This window comes from Cryptomeria japonica, chromosome 6 (assembly GCF_030272615.1).
Source record: "Cryptomeria japonica chromosome 6, Sugi_1.0, whole genome shotgun sequence".
In the NCBI taxonomy this organism is placed as follows: Eukaryota; Viridiplantae; Streptophyta; class Pinopsida; order Cupressales; family Cupressaceae; genus Cryptomeria; species Cryptomeria japonica.
This window is the reverse complement of record NC_081410.1, coordinates 574,501,945-574,517,708: the sequence shown is the minus strand read 5'-3', so window position 1 is coordinate 574,517,708 and position 15,764 is coordinate 574,501,945. Positions and strand designations below refer to the sequence as shown.

The following is a 15,764-nucleotide window of genomic DNA, read 5'->3' as shown; positions in this document are numbered from 1 at the left end:
TTAAACATAATTTAGTATTTATTACAAATTCATAATCTTTAATTATTATTAATGTTTTTGTAGTTGTAGTTATATTTACCAATCCCCAAAACAAAATTACATATAAAAAGATATTTTTGTACTAGTTTAGTTATCTAGGAAATGGTATTTTCCAAAAAATGATTGATATAATTCATCAAGTTTGTATCCTATATTTGTCACACTAGGTTGATAGGAACAACAAACATAATATATCTCTTTATATTTCATAGAGATATATCTAAGCTAGTATTTATCATAGTTGAGAAACATGTAATTATATGTGATCATGATTTCATAGTATTATTTTAGTGTGGAAGATTTGTTCATATACACAAGAAAGTGGCCTAGTTTTTGAATAATCTCCATCAATAAAACATCAATATAGATGGAAGAGAAAAGGAGTAGGAAAATATTTGCATCAACAAATTCATTACTAATGCAAAAATCCATAATAGAACCATTTAGGGAATCATCACCCTTTGGATTAATAGCTCAAGAATAGGGAAACATTTTGCAAGATACTAAATCCCTAGAAATTATCTTTTTGATTATGTAGAGATTAAGGATAAAGGATATTTTTGTTGAACACAGAGTGCCACTGAGAGGGGGTTGAATTAGAGGTTCCTAAAATCTTTTTACCGTTAAGCCAACTTCACAATACCGGTTGTTGTTTTAAGTACTAAACAATCAAACCAGTAAAGCAAATGAGGAGACCAAAGAAGACAATCACACAAATGCAACCCACAACACCAGATGTACGAGGAAAACCCAATATGGAAAAAACCTCGGTGAGAAATGCTATTGGACACTACTACTCCAATCCAGCCTCACAAGTGAAACACTGAATTACAAAGATTTAGGGCACCAACCCAAGGAGCACCAACTCCTACTGATTTAGGGCACCAACCCAAGGAGCACAAACCCCTGCACCAAGCTCCAACTTGGTGATGTATATATTAAAATATAATTTAGATATAGTTATGACTTCTTGTTGTAAATGAGTTCTGCAACTTTTGATCAAATATGTTACTATTGGTTGATAGTCTTCTCTTCTTTATTGGATCTCACACTGCTAGTTGTGAGATCACTCTCTTTGATTCTTGGCCTCTCTTCTCTCTCTCTCTTTCTCACAACTCACTGTGTCACACTTGGATGCCACCTTGCTCTACCACACCTCACTGGTTTTCTTGACTGTTGTACTTGCTACAGTTATACCGATACTCAATCAATATCACTGTCGGTTAAAACCCTCTCACCGATTTTCTTGTTGACTCACTCTGCAACTTACTTAAAATAAATTCTAAGGGAGATGATTCTTCTTTGCACTCAAGCTCTCTTTACTCTTCTTCTTCACTTCAAGCATCAATCTTTTTTGTTTCGAGCTTATGTATTTATAATCATGGATTCCCACCAAGAATGTATTCAAACACTATCGTGTTAGATTTTCCTTTTCCAGCTCAATTTGAATCCCCTTTGATTCGATCTGCTTTTCAAGGATATGATCTTTATGACAACGATCAATCACCAGCTGAACTTCGCATTCCAATGTGCGTTTTCTAAATTTGGAGATGATTCTTCTCTGCACTCAAGCTATCTTTACTCTTCTTCTTCTCTTCAAGCATCAATCTTTTTTGTTTTGAGCTTATGTATTTATAATCATAGATTCCTGCCAAGAATGAATTCAAACACTATTGTGTTAGGTTTTCCTTTTCCAGCTCAATCTGAATCCCCTTTGATTCGATCTTCTTTTCAAGGATATGATCTTTATGACAACGATCAATCACCAACTAAACTTCGCAGTCCAATGTGCTTTTCTGCTTTTCTCTATCACTTGCCATTAATGGTTTTGTTGTTTCCTTCAGCAAAAAGGTATGAAGATCAAATCTTCTTGCTGGATCAGTGCAGTTCTATTTCCATCTTGCCTTCCTCGAGCCGCAATCTTCTGGCATTGTCCATGACTTGTGGATCCCCAATAAAAGCCGACTTGCCTGCAGATTTGTTACATCAATGCACACTCCATCGACCTGTGCAATATCCCCACCTGGGATCCAGCTGTTATTCTTGTCGACATCCACCTTTTCTTGGATTCCTATGTCAGTTTGACATACTTTGGTGACCAAGGTTGACTACCGGTTTAGTCTATTTTACCAGCATGACCATCAAAAATCCTTTTTGTTTTGTTCACCGGTTGTTGTGCCATCATAACACACAAACAATCTTCATCCCGATTTATGCCTTACCGATAAGCCTTGTTTATTGGTAGCCTTCCTTCTATCTTCTCACTCTCATGTGTATTGCCATCATATCGGTCACCAGTTCTTACTTACTAGTAACCTTGCCAAATTGGTTGACATCAATGACAACTTAATGCCAAATGCCAACAATCTCCCCCTTTGGCATTGATGTCAACTTACCTAAAGACACTTCATAGCAATATATTTCTCCCCCTTTGACACAATGACAAAGGGTACTGTACACTCCCCCTTTGATCTAGACTGAGCTCCCTCAGTACCATATAAATCCTTCCTTGCTCAAGTGCATAAGGCAGATGATACAAATCTCAACTTGTGTCAGAGGTACTCAAATGTGCTTATCAGTAATGGTTTGGTGAAAATGTCTGCTACCTGTTCTCTAGTAGGGACATAATCCATTCTTACCTCCTGTCCTTCAACTTTCTCTCTGAGAAAATGATACTTGATAGCAATGTGCTTTGTTCTGGAATGCATCACCGGATTCTTTGCTATGTTGATTGCACTCGAATTATCACACCAGACGAGAGTAGGATCAGTGATGTCTACCTGTATGTCTTTGAGGGTCTGCTTCATCCAAAGCGCCTAAGAGCAACATGTAGCAGCAATAATGAATTCTGCTTCAGTGGTTGATAGAGAGACCGAGTCCTACTTCTCGCTATGCCATGAGACCAACCGGTCACCTAGGAAGAATGCATCACCACTTGTGCTCTTCTGATCATCAATGCAACCTGCCCAATCAGCATCACTATATGCTTCCAAGATGAATTCTCTTTGTTTAGGGTACCACAATCCATAATTGAGTGTCCCTTGTAGTACCTAAAGATTCTACTTACAACATTCATATGTGACTGCTTAGGTGTAGCTTGGAATCTGGCCACCATACATACTGCTTGTACTATATCCGGTCTAGAAGCAGTTAGATACAATAGACTTCCCATCATTGATCTATACAAAGTCTGATCCACCACCGGTGATTCATCATTCTTGCTCAATTTACTTCCGGTCACCATGGGGGTACTTATTGGTTTACAATCCTCCAATTAAAATTTCTTCAACATTTTCTTTGCATACTTGATATGTGAGATATATATTCCCTTATCTTGCTGTGATATCTGCAAACCAAGGAAGTATATCAATTCACCAAGCATTGACATCTCGAATTATGACTGCATCTGATTAGCAAATTATTTGGAGAGGGTGTCCTTGTTGCCTCCAAAGATAATGTCATCTACATACACAACCACAATAATCATGTTTTCATCTTTCTTTATGTACAAATTGTTGTCAGCACTCCCCTTTTTGAATCCCGGCTCATTTAGGTACTGATCTAATCTCAAATACCATGCTCTAGGAGCTTGATTTAGATCATGCAGGGCCTTCTTCAGCCGACACACAAATATTTCATCATCATGTAGCAAAAACCCTTCTAGTTGCTCTATGTACACTTGTTCTTCCAAATTTCCATTTAGGAAGGCAAATTTTACATCCATCTGATATACTTTATGACCCTTGTAGGCAGAGAAGGCTAGAAACATTCTAATTGCTTCTAATCTGGCTACCGGTGCAAATGTTTCTTCAAAGTCAATTCCCTCTACCTGAGAGTATCCTTTGCACACTAGTTTAACTTTATGCCTAACAATTTTACCTTCTTCAGTCATCTTATTCTGGTAGACCCATTTAGTGCCAATGATGTTCTTGTCTTCCAGTCTAGGGACTAATTCCCAAGTCTTGTTCTTCTCAATCTGTTGCAGCTCTTCTTCCATGACATCCATCCATTCTTGTCTTTTGTTGGCCTTATTGAATGTTTTAGGTTCTACTTCAGTTATGAGGCAGAAGTTTACATGTTCATCATTACGGGCAAGTCTTCTTCTAGTTTGCACACATCACTCTTATTTCCCAGAATTTGCTCTTTTGGGTGATTCAACTGTACATACCAGTTGGGAGCCTTCTTGGATGCTTCTTCGGGTTCATTGTCTGACTGAGCTTTCTCACCTTCATCACCAGAATCATCATAATGGTTTACCTATGGTTGACTTCTTTTGTGCATATCCTCATCAAATTTTACATGCACACTCTCAATGACTCTTCTTGGTATTTTTTTGTAGCATTTGTAGGCCTCGATGTTAGATGAGTAACCTAGGAAGATTCCTTCATCACTCCTGGAGTCAAATATTCCTAGACCATCCATATCTCTCTTGATAAATCACTTACTTCCAAATACTTTGAAGTATTTGATAGATGGCTTCCGGTCATACCACAACTCATAGGGTATCATTCTGTTGTTTGTTCTTAATTGAACCCGCTTCAAGGTATATGCATCAGTATGAACAACTTCCTTCCAATATGTGTCTGGCAGATTGGTCTCATTTAACATTTTTCTTGCCATCTCCTTAACTATCATGTTCTTCCTTTCTACCACACCATTTTGTTGTGGTGTCCTAGGGGCTGAGTATTGCCTTCTAATTCCTTACTCTTCAAAATAATCTTCAAATTCATTTGATGTAAACTCTCCACCGCGGTCTGATCTTAGACATTTTAGCTTGCACCCTTTTTTTCTCCACCATCTTCCTAAATATCTTGAATTGGTCAAATGCTTGTGACTTATCTTGCAAGAAGGTGACCCATGTCATTCTTGAGTAATCATCAACAAAGAGCATAAAATATTCTCACCTGCAAGAGCTCTTGTCCTAGTTGGATCACACAGATCTGTATGCATAATTTCAAGTGGTCTTGAGGTGTTGTGCTCTTTTGTTCTGAAGCTCACCTTAGTTTTCTTTCCTTTCATGCATTCATCACAAAATGTGCTTATCGGTTTGATTATGGGTGGAATACTCCTCACACACCCCTTTCTGCTTACTGCAACTAGGTTATCAAATTTTATGTGGCCTAATCTTCGGTGCCACAACCAGCTTTCATCAACCTATCCTAACATGTATTTGGACTCATAGAATTCCTTCAGATTGTAAACATTGCCATCTGTTCTCTTTCCTTCTGCCGCAACCTGACCGATATTGTCTTTCTTTATCTGGCAACTGGTTGAGTCAAAGGTGAATTTATAACCTTTGTCACACATCTGACTCACACTCAGCAGATTGTGCTTTAAGCCTTCCACATAATATACATTATGAGACTTCAAATTTCCATCAATACTTAGAGTACCTTTTCCCTTTATCTTGATGGATGAGTTGTCTCTGAATCTTACTGAACCACCATTCTGGTCTTCAAGTTTGATGAATTTATTTTTTTCACCAGTCACGTGGTTGGAACAACCACTATCTACAACCCATAGATTTTTCCATTCAACATGTAAGGCAGTCTACACTATTAGACTTGATTCTGCCTTTTCTTTTTCTTTCTCAACCCATACCAGTTTAGTTTCCTTCTTCTTGTTAACTGCTATTTTGTGCTTAGGTTAAACTACCAGTTCTTGATCAAGACTTGTCTTCTTCTGCTTGATCTTCTTGTTTTTACAAGACCTTGCTATGTGTCCAAACTCTTGACAGTTAGAGCATTTTACATTTTCATTTAAAGATAAATCCTTAAGATTATTGTAGGGTGTACCGGTTTATTCTTTTTACATTCAAAACTCCTATGACCATATCCATTGCACTGATAATAGACAATATTCATATCCTAGAGTGCATTAAATGGATTTCTACTTTCATATCTCATAGAGGGCTTATTGGTTAATCTACAATCATTTATTCTATGCCCAAATTTGTTACACCGGTAACAATAACCTCGAAAGTTAGAAACATACTGGTTAGGTTGCCTTGGTCCTGCAAAGGACTGCCTCATTGGGGGTCTTCCCTTCATGTTGTTGACTCTGGTGAATCCTTCATGGTCAAATCTTGCATTTCTCCTTGGATTTCCATGTTGGTACAATGAGTGTGGCCTCTGGTTCATTGCTTATGTATACTGGTTTGTGTGGCGATTTCTAACAACATCTACATATGTCTTTTTACCAGTATCCTTGCCTACAATGAATGTCTTCTTTTCTTCACCTTCATTTGAAGAGGTGAACTTTATTTCTTTACCAAATGTGTCTTTTCTGTTTGATATTTGACCTTCTTCAAAGCCTAAGCCACTGATATCTTTAGATTGCTTCTGTTTGCTCAACATCTTGTCTAAGGCTTTGGTGCTTCCTTCATATTTGCTCGTTACTTTTATTCCTTCCTTACTTTCTTCAAGTTCCTTTCTGAGCTTCATTATTTATGCTTCTAGATATTGATGCTTCTTTTCCTTCTTCATCATATCAGAGGATGTAACTTCACATATTCTCTTGGTTTCTTCTAGTTGCAGTTTCAAGTCAGATATGACTTGACTGGACTCATCCAGGGATTGCTTCAAGAGACCTTGTTCATTTACTGTAGCATGCTTGACCTTCTTGATTTCTCTTCTTGTTTTACTCAATTCCTCAAGAGTACTTATAATCTCTCCTTCTAAATCCACTTCAGCCTCAATATCCTCCTCTTCCTCATCTTCACCAACCGGTTGATCAAGTACCATAAAGAGATTAACTTTTCTGTCATTCTCATGGTAGTCATCTTCTGATACACTTTCTTCATCTGTGGCATCATCTTCAATAGTATATAGGCCGCTTTTCTTCCGATAGCCTCTTCTTCCTTGTCAGTAGACATTTCTTTCTTTATCTTTGCCAGTAGATCTGCTAAACCCTCTCGACTCATCTCCACCAGTTTCATTATAAGGACATTTTGCAGAAAAGTGTCCAACTTTACCATAGTTGAAACATTTGAGTTGTAGCTTTCCTTTATACTTGTCAGATCCTCTTTTGAGTTTTCTGACAAAGTTTGGTACCTCTATATGAGAGTCTTCACTGGATCCTTTATGAGCAGCTACTTCTTTTCCCTTCGAAGTGGTGTTGAACAATGCCTCTTTCCTTAAGGAAGCATCACTAGTTGTTCTCATTTTATAGGCAGCCAGTGAGCCAAATAGCTCATCCATTGAAAAGATCTTCAGATCCTTGGCTTCTTCTATGGTAGACACCTTTGTATCATATTTAGGTGTAAGGGACCTAAGTACCTTCTTGACAAGGACCTCATCTACAATATCTTCTCCAAGTCCTTTGATGGTATTCACAGTTTCATCAAATCTGTGAAGGTAGTCTATAATATTTTCATCATCCTTCATCTTGATGCCTTCAAGTTGACCCCTTAGTGCTTGTAGATTACCCTCTTTAACTTTTGCATCTCCTTCAAATAACCTCTGCATTTTATCCGAGGTCTCCTTGGCAGATGCACAGTGCATGACCTTGACAAACTCATTATCAGACAACCCACTCAAGATAGCATGTTTGGCCTTTTCATTGTTCTCATACTCCTTCTTGGCATCATGATAAATGGGAGGAACACTAGGGACAACATACCTCCTCTTGACAAACATCCACACATCAAAACCAAGAGAGGAAATATAGGTCTCATTCTTCTTCTCCAAAAGGCATAGTTGGATCCATCAGACATGGGGGATTTTGAGGAAGTAGACTCATTTCTTTCCATTGTGTTCTAAGTTCAGAATCTACCCAAGGTTTATAAATAACCGATAACCTATGCTCTGATACCAATTATTGAACACAGAGTGCCACTGAGAGGGGGGTAAATCAGTGGTTCCTAAACTCTTTTTATTGTTAAGCCAACTTCACAATACTGATTGTTATTTTAAGTACTAAACAATCAAACTAGTAAAGAAAATGAGGAGACCAAAGACGACAATCACACAAATGTAGCCCACAACACTAGATGTATGAGGAAAACCCAATATGGGAAAAACCTTGGTGAGAAATGTTACTGAAGACTACTAGTCCAATCCAACCTCACATGTGAAACACTGATTTACAAATATTTAGGGCACCAACCCCTGCACCAAGCTCCAACTTGGTGATGTATATATAAATACAATTTAGATACAGTTATGGCTTCTTGTTGCAAATGAGTTCTGCAATTCTTGATCAAATATGTTATTGCTGGTTGATAGTCTTCTCTTCTTTATTGGATCTCACACTACTACTTGTGAGATCACTCTCTCTAATTCTTGGCCTCTCTCTCTCTCTCTCTCTCTCTCTCACACACACACACACACACACACACTCACACAACTCACTATGTCACACTTGCATGCCACCTTGCTCTACCACACCTCACCGATTTGCTTAACTATTCGACTTGCTACAGTTATAACTGTACTCAATCACTGTTGGTTAAACCCTCTTACCAGTTTTCTTGTTGACTTCCTTTGCAACTTACTTAGAATAGATTATAAGGGAGAGGATTCTTCTCTGCACTCAAGCTCTCTTTACTCTTCTTCTTCTCTTCAAGCATCAATCTTTTCCATTCCGAGATTATGTATTTATAATCATGGATTCCTGCCAAGAATGCATTCAAACATTTACGTGTTAGGTTTTTCTTTTCTAGCTCAATTCGAATCCCCTTTGATTCGGTCTTCTTTTCAAGGATATTTAATCTTTATGACAACATTCAATCACCATCCTTCGCATTCCAATGTGCGTTTTCTAAATTTGGAGGTCTGCACCACACTTTTCTTCTTTTCTCTGTCACTTGACATTAATGGTTTTGTTGTTTCCTTCACCAAAAACGTATGAAGATCTAATCTTCTTGCAGGATCAGTGCAGTTGTATTTCCTGCTTGCCTTCATTGAGCTGGAATCTTCTGGCATCCTCTGTGACTTGCGGGTTCCTCATAAAAGTCGAGCTGCCCGCAAATTTGTTACATCGATGCTCACTCCACTGACCTGTGTAGTACCTCCACCTAGAATCCAATTGTCATGCTTGTTGACATCCACCTTTTCTTGGATTCCTATGTCAGTTCGACATACTTTGTCAGCCAAGGTTGACTACCGGTTTAGTCTATTTTATCGGTATGACCATCAGACATCCTTTCTGTTATGTTCACCAGTTGTTGTGCCTTCATAACACACAAACAACCTTCATCCTAATTTATGCCTTATCGGTAGATGACCCAAGTCATGTGTATCGGTAGCCTTCCTTTTGTCTTCTTACTCTCATGTGTATTTCCATCATATCGGTCACCACTTCTTACTTACCGGTGACCTTGCCAAACTAGTTGACATCAATGACAACTTAATGCCAAATGCCAACAATTTTAGCACTCTAGATGACCTCATTTATCTTGTTATTGATTATTTGATTGACAACATAGGATTATAATTAATTGATCTTAATACAATCATAATGTTATTCCATTTTAGGTGTGTAGAAGGCATTAGAGATGCCAAACATAAAATTGAATGTTCGTGAATCCATAGTTGAATTTTATAGAATAATATTACCCTCTATATTAGCAAGTCAAGTATAAGGGGTTGTTATAGAGGATATTCCAGCCCCAAAAATGATGTTCATTGACAATGTAAATATTAAGGATGTTGGAGATGTATCCCTCTTGATGAACCTATTTTTGTTTCTACTGCTTCGTTTCCTCGTACAATACCATTAAAAATAAATACTATTAATTATTGCATAATATTACACTTTCTCTCCAAATACATCAAGCATTAAGATAAAAATATTGATTATCATCACTTATAATTTATTTCCTTGGCTCTCCAAATACAAAAAGTGTTGATGAAGTTGAAGGAAGAAAGAATCATTTTAGAATTTATATAATATAAATGGGTATCTATTCTTATCTTTGTAAGGTGAAAAAAAAAAGGTTGTATGCTTATTTTTGGAACTTCAACCTTAAACCTCTCAAGGACAACTACGCTCTCTATAGAATAGCTAATTTACTATAGAAAGTGATGACAAAAACATTAATTTCCATGATACATAACGTTAAATGTTTCAAATTTAGCACTATTTACCCTAACCCTGAGAAGGCTTTCTCTACTTGCCCCTCAATGCTATACAGTTTTTGATCCTATTTTCTAATTCTATCAAAGGCAAGTGAAATAGTGATACCACAATTTGGGAGCAACCCTAGTCTAGTTTTTTGCACCATTTCCCTTCCTTTTTTACCTATTATATTGATAGCTTCTAAATCTACTTGTGGTAGAATTTTCTTTGCCACCTCTTCCGACTCAGATGGATCAAAGTTGTTTCTTACTATAGAAACTATTCTTTGATACTCATCTTCTCTAAACCATAAAATCCTTTAATTCCTATGTTTTTAACAACTAATCATCAACCAAAAATTATTGACAATACAAATCTAGATAATGTCATTGTCGTTGTACTTGGAAATATTCAAATTATCATTGCTCCTATTATCATGCAAAACCAACAGAATGACTCTTGAGTGTGAAGGTACAAGCTCCAAATCATCTTGCCCTACAAAGTTTCCTCTGACACTTCTTCAACATCTTTCGTCTCAATGGTCTTCCCCTTCTCCTCTAGGTTAGTGACATTTTTTCACTTAGCATATTATTTCTTAGGGGCGACAACAACTTGGTATTGCTCTTGAGGCTCCTGAATTTTTGCTCTGACATACGGTGTGATAGGGGCAACATGGTCTCTTTTGATTTTAGGCCTATCCTCGTTAAATAGTGTCAAAATTTCTATATGGGATAACAACCTTTGAATTATTACAATTGGATTATTTTCCTCTACAAAGGAGCTAGGAAAAGCAAGATTATATCTCTTTTTGAAATCATCACCCCTAATTATACATAACTATTTCCTATATTTCCTCATTTCTTCATCAATGGTAAAAAAAATTCTTTTGACATCCTCATAAAAAAAAAATTCACACAAAAGTGGGGATACTCGCACTTATATTATTTCTGAAACCTTCAAGATCAAAGATCCATCGGCACTCAGGCACCACTCTATATGATTACAAAATGGGATAAATATGATTTAGTCCATTCTTATTAGTTGCCAAAAGTAAAAAAAAAACATGAGAGATGTGGGGAAGAAACACCCTTTATTTTGTTCCCTCTAGCGATTCTTACTTGAAAATTCAATTAATTGTATTTGGGATATACTTAGGAAAATCGTGTGCACTTACCAAACACCATATACTCTAAAGGAAATGGTATAGGTATGAAGGAACCAATCACTTGAATTTTGTGAAATCCCAAGATTAGGGGTACTCTTTGAACACCTTAAGAAATCCATTATTTACTTTGGTGTATTGAATTTCTCTCACCCAAAAAAGTTCAAGAGTCTCCTCATTAATTGCTCTTAAAAAGTGACAAAATTATCATTATCATAGTTCCAATTTGAGATGTATGTCAAACACTAAATAGGGGAACATTATGCTCCAACATATTTGACTTGTAAACTCTTATCCGATGGACCTATCTTGGCATGAAAAAACTTGTGGCATAATAGGGAATACCATTTGAAATTGAATATCTTGTCATTGGCCTTCATGTCAGCCATATGTTTATGCATCTTCTGTACTAGGGATGAAGAAAAATCAAACTCTTTATTTACCATAGGGTTTTGAATGTTTACAATCATATGCTTTAAGTATATGGGTATATTCAACTCTACATACTCTCACATCACTTGGAACAAACTATGTTTTTTTTAAAATAGATAATCTAAACCCTTCACCCTATGCCTAGTAATATAAGTAGACCTATATACACCCTGATGTGTGTGATATTCATCCTTGAAAGCATCAAAGTGTATTTTGTTAGACTTGGACCAATTTTTTTTGAAATAAATTGCTTTGAAAAATAAATCATCTTTGATCCATTCATTGCCAAAACTCTCCTTGTCTACACATCATACTTCTTGGCAACCAATTTGATGAAATCTACAGCTATAAAAATATTGGGCATCACCAACTCACCCAAATATAAATCCTAGTCATTTTGAAGTGGGAAGCGAACCAAACTCTTCCTATACCAATGCTCAAACAATGAGAACCCAAAGACTAGAATATTTGCACCTCTACAGCCTCCCAAATTATCAATTAACTTATCTATGGGTCCTCTTGTATTGTATACATATGCATACCTCTTTTATGATCTAGGAAATTGCATGAAAATATCTTCATCAATCCCTCAACTTGTGGTGGAAGACTGCTAAACTATTTGACTCATTTTTACACTTGACAAAGATAGGATTTCTAATCACAATTAGAGCTTAATACTTCGATGTAATTCAACTCAATTATTTAATAAATTCATACTACACTATCAATTACAAGCTCATAAACATCCAATTTAGTGATCTCAAACAATTTTGAGCTCAAGATGACCACTTACATGTCAAATTGTAGCAAACCTACTTTTGATAACAAACTTCATAGTGAGTTTCAATTTTAAAAAAATTTCACAAGTGCAATAGAAAGTATTTGTTGAGGCAATCCTGGTAGTGTATTTATTACTCTCAAATGGTAAAAAATTTGACCAAAACAAGTCATTTCACCATTACTACTTGTATCCTCAAATAGTGAATCTAGTAGAATTGTTATCAATTTTGAATGTGAGCTTTTGATTTCATTACATCGCTACAAGATCTATGATTACTATTGGTCAAGATAAATTTGAAAATACTTTGCATGCCATTAATATTATATAGACCAATAGAAGCATGCCATGGGAAACAACACTTTCCATGACAACAAACACTCAACGTGCCACATGTCATTATTTTATGCTCTCATTGTAGGATTTCAGACCCTCCACTTTGATGCCATGGAACTACAATAAGCACTTTCTTTCATATAATAACTAAAAGTGGGCCCACACAACCAATCAAAACTCACTAAATTGGACAAAGAGAAAATTCCACCTTGTGAACATATGAGATCTACGAGATAGATGTTACCATTCTATAGAAGCACGACTTTGATAGAGTATAGATCTCTATAGCCCACAGGTACATGCTAGCCTTTGATTTCAATCTTCATTGCATAGACCTCTTTAAAGACTAAGGATCTTAAGAAAAATTAAATCATGACAAGACCCATTGGTTACTAAGCAAGGGGGTTACTAAATGCATGACTCACAACATTCAAGATAATAACATAAAGGTGGGGCAATTAGGGATAGGAAGTCAACAACAAATTATAATGTAGAATTTAGGGCTTTAGGAAGGCTTGTTAGGACATACAGGTTTTGATTCTTAGGTAAATTTTGCAAGGACTTGACAAAGTTCCAGTAGTACCAAGGTATTATGTTCATTTAGGTTGCACATAAGAAATGATATTGTTCTAACATCAAATGTTATTTTTTAATCAATTACGGAGGATACCATGATTATTTTTTAGTTGAATCCTTACAAAATCAAATTTAAGACACTATTTACTAGATTTTCTAATGTAGCAACTTATGTGATGAATGACACCTCCAAACCATAATTATAAATAGATAAAAAGCCAGTTCAAGATCATATGAAACAAGATCATACGATATTTCATACGGCCACTACATACCTGCAAAGTTAACCCATACAATTACTAACCCCACTCCCACATATAAAAAAAAATATAGATAATGAAATGTGGCAGCCCATCCACATTATGTTTGTTAAAACCCCCTTACAAGCTTTTCTACATCTATAATACTATAGTTTGTTTAGATTTACGTTCAATGATTTCTGCTGTACTATTTACGTGAGGAAACGGTGTACCAGCTGGAGGCAGAGGAACGCCCAAGAAATTGCAGAGAGGAACCCATCCTTCCTTTACATTGAATACGAGTAATTTATGAGAAGGCACATACTTCTTCACAGATTCCATATGTGCCTCAAACACACTCATGGCGTATTCTCTCCCTTCGAACCTTCCATCGAACATACCTTCTCACATTGTCAACCTACTCAGGACTTCCTCTGATGTAGATTTATCACCGGATTCATTGCGAGCACTGTAAACAGTATCATTTACACTCTGATACCACATTTGTGTGTCACGCACAGTAAGGATTATCTTTGCCTCAGGACACAATTCCATCAATTTGCGATACACTGTTACAGATGGGCAGCTCACTGTTGCTGTGTACCCACTAAATATACTCTTCCAACCTTCTGACTTCCCTGATAACAATATTACACAATACAGCTTAAGGTCGTAAGAGATAGAAATGAAGATTAACATTGCTTTGTGATTGGCTTACCAGATAAAATATCGAGCCATGGGTTGATTTGATTATTCTTTTTCATTTCGGTATAATGGTAACAGTGAAACCCTAAAATTTTGAGAGCCTCTCTCAAAGATGACGTGCCAGTTCTGCAAAGGCCTGCCCCTATTACCTCCAGATTTAGTTTCTCCTCCATACATTCTGTCAAACAAATCATCCAGATAAGGTCAATACCAAGTGTAGAATCTTATAGTGTGGATAAAATAATGAAAAAGACATTATACCCCTAATTTTTTCCATCTCCATAGAATCTTAAACGAGAGGAAAGAGGAAGCCTAAAGTAGAGCCGTTCAATAACCTAGCATTAAGGTGCAGATGAATAGATGATAGGCTAGAATATAAGGTTAATGATAACAGTCCAGACTGGTAGATGATTATAACAAGGCAGACTGGTAGATAATAACATAGAAGAGTAGGCAGTGCACACCTTTGTTACCAGAAACGTGACCTGTAAGGGCCCTTGAATGAAAATATCTGTTTCTTTAGGACTTTTCCTTACTGATTTCTAGGAGTTAGGTATGACATTCATTTATTCCCTCTCCATTTTACTGTATTTCTAGACTTTTCCCTGCCTATTTAATCATTAGATTTCCATTTTCCAAATAGACATTAATATATTAATATATTTAAAACTTGTATTATATTGTTTGAAATTTGAATATAGATTTATATTACACTACTAAAAATTATATACAATATATTATTAAACAATTAAAAAACTCAAATTTTTTATATATATTTTACTTTTCATTATAAATTATAATTATAATTATAATTATTGTATGTGTGTGTGTGCACGCGCATGTGTGTATATCCATTTCTTTTAGGCAACCTATAAATATCTCATTTCTTGTCATGTTGTCGTTGTCATTTCATTTCTTATTTCTTGTTTCTTGTTTCTCATTTCTAGTAACATTGTTGTAGACCAAGTAGATAATATAATATAGTGCATATGATAATAGAAATGATGTCATACTTTCTTACATTTTCTTCTTGTCCATTTTTTTCTATAAGAATTTTTTAAAGGATCTCTTGCACCTTGCCTATGCTATTGTGACCATTTTTTTCCTTTAAATCATTTAAAATGAATGCATCCACTATCGTCTAACCCATTATGATTTTACTAATGTAATTAAAAACATTCTTTGTGCTCTAATTAAGAAACATGCCTAGTTGATGTGGAACCCTAGTCTAACTTTGCCCCACCATAATAATAATTCCCACAACAAGCGACAACATTGACATAAGAGTCGTGATGGAAATTACAATGAAGAAGACTATAAACCAAAAGCTCATAATTTGTACTACTAAACAAGTCCATATAGTGTGAAAGACCAACATCACTTGTCTTTCACCCTCTAACATCCAATAGGCTTTCAAAAAAAAAAATGGAATACCTAT

The 15,764-nt window shown here is 36.0% G+C and overlaps 1 protein-coding gene across 1 annotated transcript; it reads right to left on the bottom strand.

Moving 5' to 3' along the window:
- Positions 1–13,639: 13,639 nt before the first annotated feature.
- On the bottom strand, positions 13,640–14,667 carry LOC131062932 (uncharacterized). Its single transcript, XM_057996671.2, has 3 exons — positions 14,588–14,667; positions 14,340–14,504; positions 13,640–14,259 (listed from the first exon to the last, which is right to left on the bottom strand). The coding sequence occupies exons 1-3, from the start codon at positions 14,607–14,609 to the stop codon at positions 14,027–14,029; spliced, it is 420 nt and encodes a 139-aa protein (XP_057852654.2). The 5' UTR covers positions 14,610–14,667; the 3' UTR covers positions 13,640–14,026.
- Between the last annotated feature and the right edge of the window lie 1,097 nt (positions 14,668–15,764).

Bases quoted from the DNA above. Each gene is read 5' to 3' on its own strand.
- LOC131062932 (XM_057996671.2), bottom strand. From the start codon at position 14,609: ATGGAGATGGAAAAAATTAGGG. The intron at 14,505-14,587 runs GTATAATGTCTT...TTTGTTTGACAG, and splicing joins GGAGATGGAAAAAATTAGGG to AATGTATGGAGGAGAAACTA. The intron at 14,260-14,339 runs GTAAGCCAATCA...TATTGTTATCAG, and splicing joins ATGGCTCGATATTTTATCTG to GGAAGTCAGAAGGTTGGAAG.